Raw genomic sequence first — 23,172 nt, 5'->3', positions numbered from 1 at the left:
ATCAGTCATAAGTAAATTCCCCAAAGCTTCCCCCCTCCCTTCCACGCCTCCCTCAAACTCCCGGCTGGGGTGATGTCATGGAAAAAGGGAATACTGCTTTTCTTTTCTCTAAGGATATTGAACATGCTCTTGGCCTTGTCCACAATGAAGCCTCCTCACACTGCTTGGACTTGTATCCAGCTGTCTTTATTAGGAACAACTCGAAAACCAAACAGTTGTTAAATCCGGATGCTTGATGAAAAAAGTGTACAAGCTTATAAATCATAAAAGCGCTGCTTTTTAGAAAGTTTTTTCATGGTTGCAGCCCACCTGGGGATGCAGGTTTGAATCCAGCTTGCTATTTCCTTTTGCTGTTTTCTTGCGACATTTTAAGGTGTTTAAGTTATACATTCCCTTCGAATCGAACCCATGATCTTGGTGTTGCAAGCACCCATGTTCTACTGTTTGAAATGTTTCCTTTGAAATTTTGGTAAAATTTTATAATGAGGTTCAAAATAAGGTTCAGTTTGTTAACATCATGATCACCTAATGCATTAACTAAAAATTAAAAATATCTAAACAGCATTTACTACCATGTTTTTAAGTATGTATAAGTCACTTTTTTATCATCTAAAATGTGCTACGACTTATATAATGCAATTATAAATTAACAATTTGTATTAATTTTAATTGTTGATTTGTGCAGTGCGAGAGAGTTTCATAAGCCCATGAGTATATTTGTATAGCGCATGTTCTCAGATGTTCTCAGATATCAGTAGTTTCAGTTTTTCTTTTAATTAATTAGTTTAGGTTTGGCATTTATAAGAAATGTTTTTTAAAAATGCATGCCACTATAATTTATGTTTGTTTTATATCTTACATTTTTCATTCTGTTCTGTTCTGAATGCTGTTAAATTTAAAGGATGTTTAACAGCGTTTACAATGTTTGTAAACATTGCTTTATTTATTGGGATTTTACATTATTTCTAAATGTAATAATAAAATGTGATGTGACTTATCTGTGTTTTTTTTCTTCTCTCAATGCAACTGTTGACTTAATAGTCAGGTGCGACTTAATTTCTGGAAAATAAGGTAATCTAGGTTAATGTTAATTTCTACATATTAATGCATTTTCAACCTGTCGAAATATAAATGAACATGAAAGTTAGGCTAGATTAATAAATAGTTGCTCATTGTTAGTGTTTTAACTAATGTTAACAAATTGAACCTTATTTAAAGAAGTTTCACAAAGTTAAATGAATGCCAAAAAGGATATATCTTTCCTAACAGACACCTGTTTGTTCCCATGACCACAGTGTTTTTTTCCTTCAGGCATTTCCTTCTAAATAAATTGGCTGATGTTCATGGGGGGTTTCTTGGGTCACTGTGGCAAACCTGTCACCTCCTACGCTGGTGTACGTGTAGCATTCCTTAGCCTTGCACTTGCCGTCACCTTCGTTATTTCATCGTCCATAACAACTGTTTGAGATTTAATTTATCTGAGCGGACCCACCATAGATCCATAAAAGTCAAGATCCTGGTCCCCAGTCCTGCTGCTCTCCAGGTCTGCCAGCGCTGTGTGGTTAATTAGCAGCCGTCCCTATAGCAACTGCCTTTCATTTCAAAACAATATGTCGTTTTTTCCTCGTGTCGTGGCTCAGCTCATCTCACTGTTTACCTGAGGGGGCTCTTTAGCCTCACAGAGGCATGAAAACTGGACTCAAGCCAAAGAGTTCAAGTTTTTGCTATAGATGGTACGAAACGCTGTGGCAGCTGCCATGTGGTATCACAGGTGAACAAAACACTTGTTTTTCCCATAAATCTTTTCTTTCCTCTCACAGATGTCTTTTTTAGTGTAAATTTGGCTGTTTGTTGCATGATATTTCTCTCTTTTTTCCCCCTTTGTGAGATTAGTGCCCTCCGTGTCGACTCTGATATCTAGTCGCTAGTACTTATTTTAGGCAGAGAAAGCATGCCATAAGTAGATTTGACAGTCCCCCACTGGGTTCGATGAAAGAAAGATCTAATCACAGTGGTTTCACTTCTGAGGGGATATACTGAGGACTTAACATAATCTCAGCCAATTAATATTTCTCAAGTGTTATATATTCCGATATCCATATCCACCTTAACAAATGTATTGTATCATTTTCAAGCACAACTAACATACTTGGCCATTCTGTGGTCATATATATTTTAGTATAATGACCGCTAAACAGTAAAATTGAATGTCGTCTAATAGCTATGCCAGGTTTTAATGTCAATAGTCTCTTTCCTGTTGCAAAATAAACGTATTCAATCTTAAATGATCATTTTGTGTATATTTTTTTAATTATTTTTCATTTTATATTTTATTTTATTATTTTGTAAGTAGCCACACTGTCTGTTACCACTGATTTGCATGTGTGCACCTATTTTCATTCTGAAAATTTTATTTTTTAAGTATTTCTGTCAGATGTTCGTACAACATTTAGCACATTTAGCATGTTTTTACGACTTCTATAATTTGAAATATATGTGAAACTGCTTAAAGATGTTTATAGTATGTTTGTAAAAAAAAATATCAAGCCTAAAATTAATGCTATTCAGTTGCTGGGGCATTTCAGTGCCTTATTTGTTCTTGCTGGGTTGGTTAAAGTGCAAAATACCTTTTATTTTATTTTATTTAAAGGACATTTTGTGTGCAGCTCTATTCATGCAAAAAGAGCCTGAATCATTCCTAATTTTACCTTACAGCACCATGTCTTTCTGCATTTCATAATGGCAAATTGTGAGTGTAAAATAATGAATAGACTGGTGTGCTCAGGCAGTGATGGGCTTTGTGAACATAATGTGTGCCTCGGAGGATTGGAAATACTGTGATTTTAAGCTGTGTCTTTAACAATAGGATAACAGACCCGCTCTGAGACTCTAGTGCCAGTTTGGGTTGTATTACGTTCCGCAGGGGAAACTAGTGGTTATGGGAGTTATCGTCATTCTGTTCTGGCTAACTATATGCTGTTGAGTCTCTGCCATCAGCAGAAGTACATGATAGGTGATCCAAAATCACAAAACAAACCCCCACTCTTTTCTTAAGGTATTTTTTCTTTATTTTCAAAGATGAAAGATAAGCAATGGACATACACATTCATTTAAATCAGTTAAAAATCTGGTACATTGAATGCAATGATTATATTTTTAGCCTTTTTGCCTCTCTTTTTATTTATATGAACTAGCAATTCTTATGAATAAATTGAGGTTAGTAAAGTCCATTAGTTTTAGAATAAAATGTATTTATTTATTATTGTATTGTTGTTGTGGTTGTATTTAAGTATTCATAATTATGTAATGTATTGTTTATTTCTTATTTTTAGTTTAGTTTTTTTTAATGATTATTATTTAGTTATGAAACAAATAGCATATTTAATGTAAACATGATACATCCCATAATAATGTGTCCAACTGATGTCAATAAAACTACCTAAAAACAAACCTAATTATTTAGGATTTCCTTAAAACAGATTGGTTAACTAAAACTAGTCGTTCGGGACATAAACCAACTAGCTGCAAATATGTAGTTTTGCACATCCCTAATAGGCGAAAGTAAAGTTAACAAGAAAAGTTGAGGAAGAATAAATGTTGCGAGCCAGATTCAAACTCATGTTACCCACGTCAGCACCACAGCTCAAAAAAATTATGATTATTTTGGATTGAACAGCACACTTTAGTCACCGAACTTGTGTTATAGTCGTATTAGATTTTATCTGCTTTTGATTAAAATCATTGTTAAAATAGTTTTAAAATGATAAATGAGATATACATGTAATACACCCATAAGTGTTTACTCACTGTGCTTAAATATCTGATTATGTTTTAAACCCTTACAAAATCCCTGTTCTGAATGACAAAGCGCCACACTTCCACCTACGGGTATGTTTAGAGTCACACAGAAAGACTTTCTTACATAATGATTAAGGAACAGGAAGCTTGTCAGTGTGAGATGTTGTTTGATGGAAAAGGAGGGATTCAGCTGGGAGATTCTGGTGGGAAACAGGTGTTATCTGAAAGAAGTGTTTGCAAAATCACACAGGACATTGCTTTTCGTGTTTATGGCTGCATTGTGCTCCAGAGGAGGTCCCTAGATGTGGGGCATTTTTTTTTTAAAAGTCTTAACTTTTCAAGGTCTACTAAAGAACTATGTATATTCCCACTTTAAACCTGCACTTTGCGTCTTTTGTGTTGCATAAAATGGGGCCAAGGAGTCATTTTGCCCATTTTCTTTCACAGTGGTACCGAGTTTAATCATGTTTCTCAAGGGACAGCGTGTGAATTTGAAAAAGGGGCTTTGTGCAAGGAGGTACAGACTCCCAGAAGAGCGTATGGACATAAGAAATGAGTCCTGTCTGAAGCGCATTAATGTTCTCATTTGGCATTTGATAGGTGTGCGAGGCCTGGATGTTACCTCACTGAGAGCCAGTTAGGAGAAAGGACACAGCATGCTTCATCCTCACACCTCTTAACTGTTTGAGACGGATGAGTGATTGAAACAGACACTGATATCATGTTACAGAGAGTCCTTGAGCCGCATAATACATGTTATTGTTGCTTGGTGGCGGGTGAAAAAAAAAGTATTGTTCCTAATTAGTGTATTTCATTCTTTTCTGCACTGAAACTTTTTTTTTTTACTGGTCATGTTTTTGTACATGAAGCATGAATGATTTTTGAAGTCTTTTGAAATATTTTGACTTATTTGTTGTCAGTTAAAACAGTAACCACTCATACTTTTTCAAAACCCTTAACTTTATGTAATTTTATGTTTGAATAACATCTCAAATTCTGATTACGATTAGGGCTGCAACAAACGATCGTTTTGATAATCGATTAATCTAACGATTATTAGAGCGATTAATCGACTAATCGTCGATTATTTCACTGATTAATCAGTAGACATTTATTGATTATTCAGCTTTTGCAATTAGTTAAAATATTTAGTTATACATATTCAATGTTAAACAAATAAATTAAGGTAATCGCTTTTGAAAGTCATATTATGTAATTACAATTAATTAATTGAGCGACTGTGACACTCAGAGATGTGGCTCACATTTATTTTTTGATAAACTATTTTATTCACAACATAATCTCTCTTAACATAATCCACATTAATGCAGGTTCTTACATTAGGTCATATGAGATCAAACGTCTACTCGCTAACAAAAAGATTTGTCGACAATTTTTTATTGTCGATAATGTCGACTAATCGTTTCAGTCCTAATTACGATTTTAAAATGCAATTGAAAAAGTTTATTATTTATTTATTTATTTTAAATTGAACAGCCTCTGTGATGTAATCTAAAGGGGAAAGTTGTTTTAGAGATGGTGCATTTTAAAAAAAATAATAATTATTATTTTATTTTGTTTTAGCAGCATTTACTGGAAAACGAGCCACTCTGAGACACTATTATCATGAGTATGTTGTGTGTAAATGAACACAGTGCTGCGCTTCACTCTGAAACATTTGTTTACTCTGAAATGTATTTAATTATATTGTCTTTGTGATTTGACAGTCGTACTAAGTCATATCACGATTTCAGTTTTACTTTGATTAATCATGCTTCCCTATTAGGTTTTTTAGTTACTGTACAACTGTATACAGCGATGGTGGAAAAAGCTGCATGTGAACAAGGCTTCAACTCCAAAAGCTCAAGCTCATTAAAAATTGTATAATTGAAAAAACCATACATCTTATTTTGGGTGATCATCACATGTAAATACACATTAGCTCAGTCAGTGTGCCTTTGTTATACAAGTTTCTCTCTTCGATCTAAAAATAATTTGGTTGTCAAGTTTACCCTGGCAGACAAACAGATGTCATTTTTAGCTCTCCTTTCATGAAGTTTGCACACAGTAACTTTATCAAGCAAAACTAAATGAGGGAGAAAGCAACACAGTGTTTGAGAGGGAGTGAGCGAGAGGTCATTTGGGGTTGTTTGGATTTTCCATGTGTGATTTCCAGCAGGCTGGTGTGATGTTTCCAGCCAGCGCACCATGTTAGGACACAGTCAGACAAGCGCACTTGCACTCAATTGCATGTCCACACAAACACACACACACTCTCCCTTGCGCACACACAGGAAGCATGCTTAATTGCTCCATTAAAGAAAACAGCTCCAGACTGAGTCCTTCCACTCTTTGTTTCCAGATACTTTTCTATCACAGGAAGAGAAGCTTTCAGTGTTCTAGAGCTCTTTCAGTAGCGGACTTTCATATGTGTACACACTTTCAGGGCTTTTAACATCAAGCACACTGCAGTGAGTGGTTTACTGTGACTCAAGACTAGCAGTACTAGTGGTTCCTCAGTTCCTGTGCTTTCTTCTGTTTGACTGTGAAACATATTCAAAACCCATTTTACATTCATAATGTGAAGTATTTAAAGAGAATACATTTAGGGAAGGACTTTTTTTTTTTTGCCTGTGGCCCCCTTTGGTAGAAACTTGAGTAGCCCTGGCGATGTCATCCAAAGAGGAAAGTCCTTTTAGAGATTATTTTATTTTATTATTTTATTTTATTTTACCAGAAACAAGTAATAAGAAAATATTTTTAATTTAACAAAAATATATTTTAACTTAATTTTCACTTTAAATTTATAATAAATAATATTAATAATAATAATAATTATTATTAATATGAAATGTGTATATTTTCCCTCTCTTTTTTTATGTAACAATTTTAAAGTTAAACTTTTATTCTTAAATTTTACAGTGCTTGGTTCAACTTCTGTAGTTTTTTTAAATTTTTTTTTTAAATGTGCTTTATGAATAAAGTTTGACTTGAAAGTTCATAGTGATGACCAGGCTCACTGAATATATTTGATTTTTACCCGATTGTTCTTATCAAGTATTGGTCCATCTGATCATGTCCATGACTTTCCTCTCAGAATTGGTTTCTCTAAATAATCGTAGCAGTTTTGGCGGGATGAGGGGTATCCACTGGAAGAGAAAAGATTGTCCGTTACGGTCTCTTGCCATCTGGCCTTGAATTTCCTCTCAGACCCTCCGTCTGAAAATGGCTTGTCTCTTGCCATCTGGCCTTGAATTTCCCCTCAGACCCTCCCTCTGAAAATGGTTTGTGGACGGAGGGGTGTCATCATGTTACAGGCTCTTCCCGTCACAGAGGACAGCTGGCTAACTCTAATCAGATGGTAGCAGGCATGTGTGTACACATAAGCGTGTGTCTGTGTGTGTGTGTGAATGGCTTTATCTGGCAGGGAAAAAGTTGGCCGCACCCCTCAGTCCTGCTCTCAGGGAAACACCTGCATTGAGCCTACAGATCGTATCAGTCTAAGCTGACTGACTCCCAGAGAGGGGATTGTTCAGACCACCATCTGCTTTTGGAGGCTGACCTTTACTTATAACCATATGGCTATTTGTCGTTCCTCACCGTTTATGCTTGTGCAATAAATGAGCAGGTAGATGATAAGTATGTTAGCGGGACTGGACAATGTAGTGACAGTCAAGTCAGAATACCTTGATTTATCATAATCAAACTTCCGCACGTGTCGTGTAGCTGTGTATTTTGATTAAAGTTGTTCAGAAAGGTGGAGTGAAGTCTTTTCGGTACACTAATGTAAGGATGTAAAGCATCTCAATTCAGCTCTTTCTAAAATTAGCAGTTGAGTAAAGTGCGGTTGAAAGAAGTTCTCTGAATTTTTAATGATGTTTGTGGGACATTTTATGTTATTGGAAAAGTATTATAATGCATAGTTGTTAATTGATCTGTCACATTTCTGTTTTTCAGTTACACATAAACATTTAATCGTATTTTAATAAATATAAATTTGACCATAATCATTAAATATTAAATAGTTATTATAATACATTTTATATGTTTATAACATATAATATTATTAATTTAGTTTATTTTTATTATTATTAAATTAAATTTAGGTTTTATATGATAACAACAAATAACTATTATATATTTTGTATTAATACAATTATTGTTGTTGTTGTTATTATGTTTATAATTATAATGTCACAAAATTCCACCTGAACTTTCTTCAATAATAATAATAATTGTGATTTTAATATTATTTAAAATTATATCTATCGTTGTTCTGTTCTGTTCTTCATTGTTGTATTCTGTTGCTAAAAATATAATGTAAACCAATACATACATTGTTGATCTCTGTGATGCCCATGGAAATCAGATATGAATATTGCAGTCTCAGTTTGGGCACTGAGTTTAGACTCGTCATTCCTTAGTCATGGACCTCATGCAGAAAGTCTTTGTGTTGTTAGTTTAGGCCATTATGATTTTAATAGCAGCCCGAGACCTCGGAGTCATCCATCAGGCCTGGCAGGGCAGCAGAGCCATTGTCCCATAGATTTGGGCTTTCTGTCCTGCCCGTCACCATCACACCCTGAGGCCAACACCCCGATACTTGTGGGTCATTTGAAATGGTCAAAGCTTATCAAAGATTGTTGAGGTGAACCAAATTGTTTTATCCAATTTCATCACTTTTCTGAGAGATATTTTAGTTGACAAGATGATTGCCATATGATGAACTTGAGTGCAAGAGTGAGTGAGCCACGCGTCTCAGCTTCTGACGTCACCCTTACTTTTCAATGACCCATGCAGTCTAAACTCTCTTCAGACAGACTCAGCATGGAGAATGGAGACTTGAGCTAGTGTTATCTGAAATCAAAGCAAAGAAGGGTTGGCCAGAGAGCCATGAGAAGAACATTAGCAATTTTACTGTATTATCACACCTTAAAGGGACAGTTCACCCAAAAATGAAACTTTTGTCATCAATTACTCATCCTCATGTCATTCCAAACCAACTTTTCTTTTCCTACAGGACAAAAGAAAAATTTTGTAGACTGCCTTCAATGTTTTAATGTGGAAAAAAAGGATGCAAAAACATTATGAAGTAATGTATCAATACTATACTCACTAAATAAAAACATGCACTATATTCCAAGTTTTCTGAAGCCATATGATAGCTTTGTGTAAGAAGCATACTGAAATGTAAGCATACAGGATTGTTATGACAGAAATCTCATTGTTGGGTGAATTGTCCCTGTCGGACATAGTACCAGTTGCTTTAGAAACTGAAAAATCCTGAGAAAAGCACTCAGCTTTGGATATCACAGCATAAATCACATGCTTTCATTTAGTTAGTTGGAAGAGACAGACAGCAGAGAAAGCTGTCAGTACACAATGACTGACGAGCTCCATTTTTGGCGCCATCTTTCCCCTCTAAAGACACGCTGAGGTTAACCCTGCGTCAGTGTGAGGTCCATTTATCAGCTCGCTTTTAATTGCAAACCGTGGGTGTTCCTCAGAGCTGCTTTACTTTGTGCTGATCAAGCTAATATTGTAATTTTATGACCTTTAACCTACTACATCCTCAGTGGATTTTGTGGCCTGCCCTCCACCAGCATAACATCAACACTTTTGTAATGCCACTGATTCAGATGATTTAGATGTCCTGTTATTGGTGGATTGTCAGCCATTTATATTATACTATGTTATTTATTATATATAATCCATAATAATTCATAATACTAATTATATCAATTATATAATATATGTAATATATCCTATATATATATAATATATATATATATTGTATTATAGATATATATGTATTAGGACTGCACGATTATGACAAAAATCATAATTGTTGATTATTCCCTTGAAACTGTAATTGCGATTATTAATTTTGATTATCACAATTTACATTGAATGATGTTTTGAATAGCTTTATACCATTGTTTGACTGGCAACCACATGCTATATTATTATAAAAAAATAAACAAGCCGAATACACTCTTCATGAAAAACTTGTATTGCTTTTCTATAGCATTAAGCCTCAAATGTCAACTATACATCAGGTTGGTTTCTTCTTTAAATAAAAAAACTAGTAAAAATATGCATGGTATTATAAACATTAAAATACATGGAATTATAAATATCAAAAATATAAATATACCGAACATGATGACTAAACTTTTCTTTCAGTATTATTTTATATTATCTCATACAATCACTGTACTGTTTGTAAAGGAGTGTTGAGTAATAATCAGCTGTCATTCAGTAATTCTGAGATGATAGTGTTGTTTATCTTATCTCTTTTTGAGAGCGAGCTAGTCTTTTTGATCAGTTTATGCTCTGATTTTTCTACCAAACTCCACAGGGGAGACTTTCAGAACTCAGCACTCGTCAACAGGCTCTCTCACTCTCTCTTTCTCTGTCCCTGCATTTCAGTGCATCCGTTAAACCACATCTTGTACTGTTCTTGGTCAGATTCAACTCCTGTGTTTACTTTTAACATTTTTTGTCATCACTCACTTTTAATGATTCTGTGTTGTTGAGCGAGTCATCACCAAACCTGAACACATTTCTAAGAGAAAGAATGAATTATGCAGCAGTAAGCATGCTTACAGCTGGCCGTTTGGAGTGTCTTTGATCTGAGAGCAGAGTGTGCATGAATGCCCGCATTGTGAGCGTACAGAGTGTGTTAGTGTGTGTGTACGTGAGTGCTTGTGTTTGGAAGAATAGTGAGGCCCAGGTCTGGGTTAGAAGAGATTACACTGCAGGCACATTGGGTAAAGGCTAGCTAGACTAAATACCCTGACGCTGCTTGTTGGCTGGCGGTCAGATATTGTCCTTAAAGGACTAGTTCACACAAAAATGAAATCATCTACTCACCTTTATGATGTTCAAAAATGTATGATGTTCACTATAAGCTCAGTAGTTCATATTCACATAATACTTTCATAGCTCCATCTTTCAAGTCTTCAGTGTCATAGTATTATATGAGGAATAGACAATAAAGTTGTTATGCACGTATAGTATTTGCCTATGCCATATCATTCAAATTGCATTTTTTATTTGAATTTAGTGTAATTAATTAAATTAAATTAAATTAAATTTTGTAAAAATCAACTAAAAAAAGTAATTTAATTTACTGTACTGTACTGTAATCAAACATTTAATTTAATATGAATTACTGTGAGTTGTAGGACAGCAACTGGCTAATGTTAAATTATATGAAAATATAACAAACAATATATTGACTTCTGAGCCATTTTTAGTCTATTCAATGATTTACTCGTCTGCCACAATATTGTATTTGAATTATCTTCATTTGATGTAAGTCATCAATTATGGTTATTATAATTTTAAAAAATTAGATAATTAGACCTAGTTTGTGTTGTACACTAGTTCAGCTAATTCTTCATGTGTACTGTGTATTTAAGATATATTTATAGTCGTCACTATAGTACTGGTGTATTGGTGTAACCTTAAATACTTTAGTTTGAAGTCACTGAAATAATTTGTTTACAAAATGTAAATAAAGGTTATATAATGTTATATAATGTATTTCTTTATTTTCTCTTACAGGTCGTAACGAATTAATCGCCAGATACATCAAACTCAGAACGGGAAAGACACGGACGAGAAAGCAGGTTAGTGGAGCTGCTTTAAGTTCTGAGCGTGACATGAAATAAATAATAGAGGCTATTTCCAGTAAATTCTCATTGTGATGAGCCAGACTTTGTTTATGGCTTCATCCAAACGTTGTCTCGCTGGCTTACTGCCTTCCTTAGTTACCAAAGCGTTCTTCACTGAGTGGACACCTGTTGCTTTGTGTTCTCAATTCAGTGCAAATCTTTACAATTTTACCGTAAAGTCAGTTTGACTTAAAAACTGAATTTTTAACTAATTAAATAGCCGATCACTTTCTTTCTTTCTTGTTCCTGAACAAATGACGTGAAAGGCTGTGTTGGATGTTCTGTTTGTAATTAAAGCGCATGTTTTTGTGGCTAATGGCAGGGGGCCTTTCATCTCCATGGTTACAAAATGCTCCTTTTGTGTGTGTGTGTGTGTGGCCAGGTTTCCAGTCATATCCAGGTTCTTGCCCGGAGGAAATCCAGAGAATTTCACTCCAAGCTAAAGGTACATGCCAGTCTAGGTCTGTGGGTGTATGTGTGTAGTTTCTCAGGCCATATCTGTACTGAACAGTGTGTGTGTGTGTGTGTGTGTGTACGAGCGCCCTGCTGTTTGGCTGTCTGTAACCTAGATTTCCTGCTTGTGACTGGACTGCTTAGTATGCAGTCAACTGGCTAACTTCTTTTCTTCACCATGTTTGTCCGTTTTCTTCCTGTTTCGTACAAAAGTGTGTTTGTTTTGGAAAGGCGTTGAAATATTTAATGTGTGATACACGGGTTGACTTGAGTAAAGTTGTTCAAGGACAATCACAATGCAGTGTGAAGGTCAAAGGCAGACATGACCCCTTTAGACATTATTCAGTATGTGAGTATCTATCCAGTTGCAAAATTTTCAGACTTGAGACCTTCAGACTCGATTATATATATATATATGCTACCGTATCATTTCTCCAGTCTTCAGTGTCACATGATCCTTCAGAAATCATTGTAATATGCTGATTTGGTGATCAAGAAACATTTCTTATTATTATCAATGTTGTGCTGCGGCAAAATAATTGTGCTGCTTAATATTTTGTGGAAGCCATGAAACATTTTTTTTCAGGATTTTTCTATTCTAGAAAGTTCGAAAGAACAGCGTTTATTTGAAATGGAAATCTTTTGTAACATTATAAAGACATAAATGTCTTTACTGTCACTTTTAAACTATTTAAAATGCTTTTGCTAAATAAAAGTATTAATTTATTTTTTTAAATCTTTCTGACCCCATATATACATATATTTTAAAAAGCAATCTTTTAATATTGTATTAAAATAACAATAATTCTAAATTGTCATTGTACTATACAACATAATGCATAGTGGTGTGTTGATGCTGATGCTGTCATTGGCTGACCTGAGGATGTCAAAGGATCATGATTTTGAGCAGCTGTGGCATCTCGTGGTTAAATAGCGAATGACAGTCCACTGGCAAAACCTCTGATTAATTTTTTCTTTTTCTTTCTTTCTTCTTTTTTTATTGTGGTGCTTTTGCCAAGGGAGAAAGAGCGGGAATAGGATTGGTTACTCATTTAATTTGGCAGTTTCTATGATGATACAAAAGGCTCTTCTTGAAGCATATGCGCTCCAGTACCTGTCAGTCTGCTTGACCACAATGCAACACATTTATCAGACAGTTTGTCTGACTGCTGCTTTCATGCGCTGTAGCTGACTGCTTAACAGAGCTCACATATAAGGTGTATTTATACACATAAGTTTGTCAACAAACATGAAAGTAAATGAGATATTAATCACCACACAACAAATAACTAAGAGTGATGATGATAAAAGCAAACAACAGCATTGTGCATAAAATCAAATCTAACCACATGCTTTACGCGCTGTGCATTCTCTAGTTATGGCAACATTTGAGGGATATTGGTGGCCTAAAGTGTTTGTCGATTGAAAGCAATTCACATGTCGTAGTATCTGACTCATAAAGTTCTGTGCTGAATTTAATTTCATTTTTTTTCCTTAATTTCCTTTTTTAATTTCCTCTTTGAGTTCCTCACGTACAGTTTATCTCTGCTATATGCAGTATTCAGTGCTTACATAAAACTATTTAAGTTTTGTATAGAAAGTAAATATTAAGGTGACACAGAAGTTCTTTAGTTTATTCATTTTTAACATTTTCCATTTTCAGATTCAAAGGTCAATGGCAAAACTATTTTCCCATTTAGCTTGTATAGTGAAGCATGGTAGAGCCGTTTAAATGGGCATTATTTATTTTTCACAGCGTCACGTCTTAAGAAAACTAATTCATTTAAAGAAATTATGAGACCCTTTGCCCTTGAGCCAGGGTTCGATTTTATTTCATCTAATAAAATAATAGGTTTTATAGCAGTAACAGTGCATGAGCTAAATCTTCTCTGTCGTTGAAGGACCAGACCATGAAGAATGATGCGATCAACAGGATGGCGGCCATGTCTTCAGCGCAGATCGTCTCGGCCACGGCCATCCACAGCCGGCTGGGGCTCGCGGGACTCCCTCGACCCACCTTGCCTGGGGCAACAGGGGTACGAGATGCCCCAGACCACTTTAAAACCAAAAATTTAAAACCATTTAAAGGACAAGCAGAAGAATATACCCATCATGCATTGGTATTGTTTTACACTATAACACTGCAATACATTTTACTCCTTTTCTAGATTTGGCAAGTGTCAACAGGGCAGCCTGGTTCCTCACAAGAGTAAGTGTATATAACTTAGATTGACTTAAATATACATGGCTGAGTTTGTACATAATAAAACGTGTACAAACAGATTCTTCATTAAAAATGACACCTTGTGATAATCACCTCTGTTGTTCCTCAGTGTGAAGCCGTTCGCACAGCAGAATTACCCCATCCAGACGGCCACAGCCATCGCAGGTGTGTATACAATCAGAGCACACCTCGCTTTTCAGAACGATGAGCTTTGTAAAAATCGACGCGTTTCAGAAAGGCGGGGCACAGAGGAGAAACAATAATGTACAGTATGTGGAAAATAATGTGTTTTTTTAACCTTAAAACGCATAAACACATTTCATTACACAAAATAATGTTATTTTTTTAGCAACGTCATATGACCCCTTTAACAGATGCCTTTGAACTTAACTATACATTTATGCATGTGTAACTTTGCATATACCTACTTAGATTTTGCATATTTTTAAAAGAATAATTCTGGCTCTTAGGTTTGCTTGCTCAAAGCTGTTGCTTTGGATCAAAACATCTACTTTTTGTTTATTAATGCATTTATTAATTTATCAATAGTTTATTAATATATTGTATTAATAATTTATAAAAATAATTGTGTTTATAATATATATAAATTAAAATTATGCTATCATATTAATATAATTTCATGATAAATTAATATCTATATTATTAATTTATAATTTTGTTTATATAATATAAATAAATAAAATTATATTAATGACATCATATAAATATAAGAAGTACATTGGTGAAAAAATATTAAACTATTATTAAATTTATATTATTCATGTATAAGTTTGTTTCTATATTATATAAATAAGTGCTATATTATACTCTTATTTATTAATATTGCAATATATTATATTAACATTAAACATATAAATAAATATAAATAAAAAATGTATGTATACTATCATATATCATTTAATGTAAGAAGTATATTATGTGGTGTAAGAATTATGAATAAAAAATGACAGTATATTTATTCTGTTTAAATGTCTCTTAATGGCTTTCATCTTATTGTTTTAATACATGGCTCATGTTTTGAAATGCTGTGTTTGTGTGTGCAGCTTACGAGTCCCCCACACCCCTGGCAGCCGCAGGGCCGGCGTGGCACGGGCGCTCTATCAGCACCTCTAAACTGCGGCTGGTGGAGTTCTCCTCCTTCCTGGAGCATCAACGGGACCCAGATTCAGTAAGTCAGCACACGTACCCAGAACCACTGCAGAGACAGCGACAGAAGAGCAGCCTTGACCTGCTTTAGCAGCCGCAGCGCAGCTCCTCTAAAATACAGCTTCAGTACTGAAGACCTACATGTTTTACACACAACAAGCACATTTTCGGCAGCTCTGCAATTTTTATTACTTCATAAACATTATAAAATAATATATTTTACATTTATTTTAAAATATAATATTTATATATAAAAATAAATATACTATTTTGTATCTTTATAATAAATTAAAGTACCGGTATATATAATAAATATTACAGTAAATAATACAAAAATATGCATTTTATTTATTTACTTTATTGCATAAATATAATTTTACGTGATGAATAATAAAAAAAAAAAAATGAATCAGACTTATTAACAGCTTATGTTGTTTATACAAACTACTTTGAATTTAAATGTAAAGATCAATTTTAGTAGTATTGCATGATTTTATTTGCATATACTTGGTGTTGGTGAGAGATGACTGATTTTGCAGTTATCCTTGGATCATCGACCTTGTTGTGATGCTTTAGAGAAATGCAAATCTACTGACACCAGCTGCAGGGCAGTTGGCTCTCATTAGAGATGGTCACGATGACCGAGGTCACATCCTGCGTTTTTCCTGATCCACTGATAATGATGGAAATCTACAGAACCTCAAATCTCCGCCAAAATCATTTCGAGTCATTTTCAGCTCAATTTAAACGAAGCGCTTAGCTAAAACAGATCTTGTCTTGTAAACTAGAAGAATCCAGAAGTGTAGCTTCTAAGAAGTGGGACTCACTCCCTTAAGTGTCTTCCAATCATGAGACCTATTTAAGCACTGATCTGACTACAGTCAAGAAAATGAAGACAAAACGGCATGTGTAGATTAAATGCGAGACCCGGGAAGAACTTCTCGTGACCTACAGGTTACCAAAATGCCTTGCCGTCCGTGTTAAAGCAGACCTGTGTAATCGATCATGTTGGCAGCATCGCTATGAAATGCTTGTTCCTCTGGTCTGGCGTGACAGCGGCTATTAATCTTGCGTTTGTAGCCATACGCAGAACGAGTTGCGTTCTCAATACAGTCACACAAACGTTCAGCTTTGGGGAAGAGGTTCAGAACGTACCTGAAATACGTCTCAAATACAATCTGAAACGCTTCATTTCTCACACAAACAACATTTGGGAATAGCACTGAACTCGTTGAAAACTATAAACTATAGTTAAAAACAAAAGCTTAAGCAGTTATTCTTTCGCAAAATATCTTAGTATTTTAGTTCATTTTCTATAGCCAGTAGTAATGTTGCCTTGATCTAATTATACATCTCTTTCTGCAGTACAACAAGCATATATTTGTGCACATCAGCCAGACGAATCATTCGTACAGAGATGCGCTCCTGGAGACAGTGGACATACGTCAAATCTACGACAAATTTCCTGAGAAGAAGGGTGGGCTGAAGGAGCTGTTTGGAAAAGGACCTCAGCATGCCTTCTTCCTGGTCAAGTTCTGGGTGAGTCTTCAGCGTTTGACCGTTTGAGCAGCTGAGTCGTGGCATAGCTCTTAGCACATTGACCTGTGGTGCTCATGCAGTCATTCTCCAATCACATTTCCTTCTTTTCCCTGCACTTTTCCCCAGTTTTTCATAGTTTCTGTAATTTACACAATGGTGTTATTGCATTGTAGTGAGATTTATTGTGAATATATTTATAAGTGATAAGGTTTATAATAATTCGTAATTTATTTTAGCAGTTTTGTACACATTTTATTTTCACTTTTGGGCTCTTTTAAAATAAATACTTATTATATAATATAAAAAAACTTTTCATATTAAAAGACAGCATTTTCAATACAAAAACTTTAAATTTTAATAACTAATTATTAATAGAGGTGCCTCTATTGAGTATTTTGGCTTTGGCTTAACAAAAAAATAAATCTAATATAAACTTTCATTTAAACATCATTAATGTTTATGATGGCTTTTATAAGTCTGGAATAAGGGTAATTCATATAATAATTCATAATTAATTTCAATTTTTATACACATTTTCACTTTTGGCTCTTTTTTTAATGTAAATTTTAATACAATTTTAAATGTTAATAAAAATTTTATAATAAATTTAACATTAAATGATTTCATAGCCAGTATAAAACGTAAAAGTTTGATAACATTATAAATATGAATGTTTTTTGAAGTATGTGCAATTTTGGGTTTATTTAAAAATATATAATAATGTTAAAATGTCATATTGATAATATTAATATTAACTATTCCTATAATAATAATATTAACTATTATTATTTTTTAAAATATTGTCAAATATAAAACGTTAAATATTGATAACTAATAATAGATAGTCTTTTCTTTAAGTATGGACAGTTTTGAATTTATTTAAAAAATCATTTTATATTAAATATAAGCTTTAATCGTAAACTTTAAATTGTATTTAGCATTTTTAATATTTATCTTTAAATAAACACTACAATTAACTTTAACTTAAATTAATATAAACTTTAAATTGTTATATGTATTTATCATTTTGAATTTATAAAAAAAAAAAAATCATATTAAATATAAACTTTAAATTGTTATGTATTTATCATTTTGAATTTATTAAAAAAATATTTTTATATTAAATATAAACTTTAAATTGTTATATGTATTTATCATTTTGAATTTATAAAAAAAAAAAAATCATATTAAATATAAACTTTAAATTGTTATGTATTTATCATTTTGAATTTATTAAAAAAATATTTTTATATTAAATATAAACTTTAAATTGTTATATGTATTTATCATTTTGAATTTATTAAAAAAATTATTTTGATATTAAATATAAACTTTAAATTCATTAAGTCATTAAGAGTTTATCTTGAAGTTAGAGTTTATCTTGAATTTATCTTGAAGTCAGAGATTATCTTGAAATAAACTCTAAAATTAACTTTAATTTAAATGTAAAAATGTATATTTTTTTAATGATGGCTGATCTGGGTAAAATCTATCCATAAAATAAATTTGAAAAATAGACTTCTATGATGTAAAAGCAGCCAAAGTTGAAGAATCAGCCATATATCAGCATTATGAAGGTTTCTGCCACACTGTTGTAGATTTCAGCATCAGCTGTTGAAAAACTGTGTCCGTTGAGCACTAGTCACCTGCATAGGTTTGAATTGAGGCAGCTGAACTGGTTCAACACGTTCCTGTTTGATTAAAGTGCAGCGTTAAAGCCAGCAGTGGCGTATTTAATCCAGGGTGGTCTGAATGAGAAACAGCGCGCGCTGTCCTTTAATACGGCTGATGCTGGATTTGATAGAGAGCCTTTATTTGAACACCTGCCGCTCTGAGTGACAGGTGCAAGCGCAGGAGCGGACCAGACCACCACATCCTGTACAGACTCATAGAAAGGACATTCAAACACCGCTCTCTGGAGGTTAACACTTATTACACTTTTGCATCAGATACTAGTTTTGGATGGTGGTCTGTGCTGGCCAGTAATCTTATTTTATAGCCTTGAAATCTCTAAGACTGTGCAAAGAAAAAAAAAAGTTTTTCAACAGTGTCTGACGATGTACTCGCTGTTTTAAAATAAACTTGCAAAAAAGTTTCATTAAATGCAGCTGTAAAAAAATAAATGAATAAAAAAAGACGCCAGTGATTCCAGGTGTCTGTGGCGTTGATGAATATCACAGGAGGCTCTATTCACAGCTTAAAGTGCCCAAAGAGTTTACTGTTAACATAAAGCACCTTTTATTTATTAGCATCTGACATATTCATTTGCTCAACTGTATGCAAACGAAGGGGTGGAATTCAACACATTTGCTTTTGTAAATGTTTTCTCTCCATCTGTTTATTCATTTGATCTAATGTGTCCGCAGGCCGACCTCAACTGTAACATCCTGGAGGATTCTGGTGCATTCTACGGCGTGACCAGTCAGTACGAGAGCTCAGAGAACATGACCATTACCTGCTCAACAAAGGTCTGCTCCTTCGGGAAACAAGTGGTTGAAAAAGTTGAGGTGAGGCGTGGAAATAAAGCTTCTGTATAAAAAGATGTATTAAAACATTAAAATGTTGTCATATTGAAAATAAACTCAATTTACTATATATACGTATTGTTTACTTATTTTACGCCATATTACTATTAATTTGCGTATAATTTTATTAACATTTACTTTTTCATTAACTCAATTTTTAAAGTTCATTTAATATTTAACATGTTCCTATATTGTAATTATTGTAATATTTAAAACCATATACACAAAACATTTTTTAAATAAATATTTTTTTAACAATTTTTCTAGTATCTTTTTATTTTCAATACTGTAATATTTAAAATCTTTTTTAATGGTTCATATGTGTTTTTATATACAATTATATGTCATTTTATTTGCATATATGTAATGTTAAAGTTAATTTAATATATTAAGTATTATGCATTATATTTAATATAATTTAAATGTAATTTTTTTAATAATAAAATTATTACATTTTACCACACAATATTAATATTATTATACTATACTATATTATTATTAATATATACACATGCGCATATATATATGTACACATGCATTATATGTAATTTTGTATTTTTATATATATAATATGTAATATATTGTATAATATGTAATTATAAAATGTCAACCGTATTATTTAATATAACATTTTTTATTTCAATAATTTATTTTTTGTCTCTTCTGGTAGACGGAGTATGCGCGGTTTGAGAACGGCCGTTTTGTGTACAAGATCAACCGGTCTCCCATGTGTGAATACATGATCAACTTTATCCATAAGCTCAAGCACCTGCCTGAGAAGTACATGATGAACAGCGTACTAGAAAACTTTACCATCCTACTGGTAGGTCCTACAATTCCCATGTCATTTGTAAATGCACATGTGTAAATATGAATATGTATTCAGCGTCAAATGTGGTCTTGTGTTGCCGATTGCTAAAAGCATCAATTCCTGCACCGTTCCCGCAGGTGGTGACGAACAGAGAAACTCAAGAGACCCTACTGTGCATAGCCTGTGTGTTCGAGGTGTCCAACAGCGAGCACGGCGCTCAGCATCACATCTACAGACTGGTCAAAGACTGAATCTCCTCGACTCACACGAGTAACACTCAGAGCAGACTGCCCACAGAGAGTGAAAAAAACTCAACAGTGGAGACTTTAAACTCACTGAGGCTTTTAGGCTACACAGCTGACGACCGCCGAGGATGGCAAAGCCTAACGGACTAAGAAAAGCCTTTGAATGACTCACGACCTCATTTTAAGTGGCTGTGCCTCTGCCAGTCCCACCTAGAAGGCTTTTGTCATGTTTTGGGCGAGGTCTGGAATGAATAATTACATTATAATTTGTTTATCACTTGTGTTTTGGTGTTTATTTTTCTTTAACCTGTTGTATGCGTGAAATGGTACGGTTTTGTTACTTTGTTCGGATGTCTGTTTAACTTGGTTGATGTTTTAAACCAACATTGTGTTTTTGAAAGAACGTTGCTTGTATAAAATCGTATTGTCATAGTACATGAAAGCTTTTTTTTCTGTTGTTCAACCTTTTATTCTCACACTACATGTCAAAGACTTCGCCCCTGGTATTTTTTGACCTTTAGTGGATTTAACTTTAATGAAAGAGCATAAAAAGGTACTGTATTATTTATGTGGAACTACCTGCCTTACACTGCACATGGGCTGTTCCAGTGTGACCTACAGTTATATATACTAAAACACTAAGAAACAGATCATTTTCTTATTAGAAACTTTAAAAACAACAACAAAATTCAACCCTTAAGTTGTTGTTTATTTGTGAGTTTTCTTTGCATTTAAAGCTGAAGTAGGCCTATGTCATGTAATTTTCTGTTTAAAATCATATCCCAGATACAGAGACTGTGAGTAAAGCCATTCGTCGGTTAATTTTCGCGAAAACTATAAAGATTCTCTCAGTTGCGCTATGAAAATTTCCCCATTTGTTTTGAACGACCCGTCTAAACTCTGACTCGACCAATGGCGTGAGTTGGGGGCGGGGTTACCTGTTCCACCAATGACGTATTCGGAAAGCTGTTTTGAAAACAGATTTATTTTTGAAATTCCATTAGGTGGCGCTATTGGCGCAAAAATGACATACTTCAGCTTTCTGAAACTAGTGCGTTTTTTCTTCTCATAAGATATCATCATATCAGAACAGGCTACACAAGAAAGGGAATTTACATAGCAAAATCACCAAAGCATATCGTGCCTTAGTGTTTATCATCGCAGACTTCGTCTAATTGTGAGTAAAAGCAGGCTATATAACCTCACTTAACGTATGTATTTTGTCCCACATTTTTGTCAAGCCAGTCTAGGCGAAGTTAGGTCACATCTCTCTCGTACACCAAATAAACACATTCTATCACTTCTGTTCATGCCAAGTGAAAGGTGTTGAAAGTGCCTTTTGTGTTTTTCCAGCTCAGAAAATTGACACCAAAAAAAATTTGTAATTTGAGTCAGATTTGGATTCTATCACCATAATGCCTTTGACATTTTAAAAGCGGGGAGAAAAAATAATTAAATCGAAACCTGATAGAAAAAATGTTACTGCTCTCTCATTTTGATGGAAGGATATTTTAATTTTAGTAGGAATCAAATGACAGATCAGGAATTTCTTATCTACAATAAGAAGGCAGTTCGTTATGGTGTCATGTATATAGCGGAAGGGATTTCATGTACACGAAGGCATCAAGTGAAGTGACTTTAATTACAAAGACAAGCAGACTAATGAGTGACAGTTCACGTGCCGTCATTACTGTGGGTAAAATGACTCCTGAATCTGAATCAAACTGTTGATCGCAGTCTTATTTACCACATAAGATTGTGTTTTGTTTGTTTTTTGTCAGCCATGTTTTACATGATTTGCAGAGTATCTTTAACTGCATTAAAAGAGAACACTAATGTATTTGACGCAGTTCTTGTTTGTTTTCAGAACCTTTTGTCTGGAGAGCACTGAAACGTTCAGTTTGGTAGCTGTTTTTAAATAGGTGGACTCATGTCAAATAATTGTTTTCAGTTGTGTATATTTTCCTTGAGGGGAAGAAAAAAATAAACTTTTAGTGTTTGTACTGCAAACCGTTTTTCTTTGCGTTTCTATATTCTCTCCTGCACTAAATAATTAGTAGCATGCTTGTTTACACACACACACACACGTTGTTTTTGAGAAACAATTATATCACCATTTGAATTACATGTGGCTTGTTTTGATGGAGTCTGCGGGACTTTAAAAAAAAAACATAAGTAATGCTTCTTACAATCACTAGGTGGCAGTACATTGTAAATATTGACACGCTACACTACCCTGTTTTTATCAATGTGCTACCCTATTTTCCACGAATACTTTATTCCTTTTTACAAAATAAAATTGAATACATATTAAATAAACATCATAACATATTATATCAAATGTTAAAATTATTATTTATAATAATTATAAATTTAATGATGAAAATAATTATAAAATTATGAATATAATCACATATTATGATTATTACTACTACCTATATATACTACTATATATACTATGTCATATGTCACTGAACATTGAGCGCTGGACCAGCTAAAGAACACAAATATTGACAATGATTTGGTCAATAACTCATAAATGGACAATAATATATTACTTGGTCTAAATGAATTAAAGGGGTCATATGATGTTGCTAAAAAGAACATTATTTTGTGTATTTGGTGTAATGAAATGTGTTTATGCGGTTTAATGTTAAAAAAACACATTATTTTCCACATACTGTACATTATTGTTTCTCCTCTATGCCCCGCCTTTCTGAAACGCGTC

General features: G+C 33.7%; 1 protein-coding gene across 1 annotated transcript in view; it reads left to right on the top strand.

The window, feature by feature from the left end:
- LOC107707482 (transcriptional enhancer factor TEF-1) overlaps positions 1-22,444 on the top strand; it is a 36,020-nt gene extending 13,576 nt beyond the window's left edge. The window contains exons 4-13 of the mRNA XM_016511506.1: positions 11,371-11,435; positions 11,863-11,925; positions 13,835-13,969; positions 14,102-14,142; positions 14,267-14,322; positions 15,222-15,346; positions 16,690-16,863; positions 19,230-19,370; positions 20,059-20,211; positions 20,337-22,444. Coding sequence (XP_016366992.1) covers positions 11,371-11,435; positions 11,863-11,925; positions 13,835-13,969; positions 14,102-14,142; positions 14,267-14,322; positions 15,222-15,346; positions 16,690-16,863; positions 19,230-19,370; positions 20,059-20,211; positions 20,337-20,450 — 1,067 coding nt within the window. The 3' untranslated portion in view covers positions 20,451-22,444. The remainder of the gene's footprint in view (positions 1-11,370; positions 11,436-11,862; positions 11,926-13,834; positions 13,970-14,101; positions 14,143-14,266; positions 14,323-15,221; positions 15,347-16,689; positions 16,864-19,229; positions 19,371-20,058; positions 20,212-20,336) is intronic.
- The last annotated feature ends 728 nt before the right edge of the window (positions 22,445-23,172 follow it).

The sequence above is a fragment of the Sinocyclocheilus rhinocerous genome, unplaced genomic scaffold (genome assembly GCF_001515625.1).
Source record: "Sinocyclocheilus rhinocerous isolate Xijiao unplaced genomic scaffold, SAMN03320098_v1.1 scaffold534, whole genome shotgun sequence".
Taxonomy (NCBI): Eukaryota; Metazoa; Chordata; class Actinopteri; order Cypriniformes; family Cyprinidae; genus Sinocyclocheilus; species Sinocyclocheilus rhinocerous.
The sequence above is the reverse complement of the archived record's forward strand: the minus strand, read 5'-3'. Positions and strand labels throughout refer to the sequence as shown.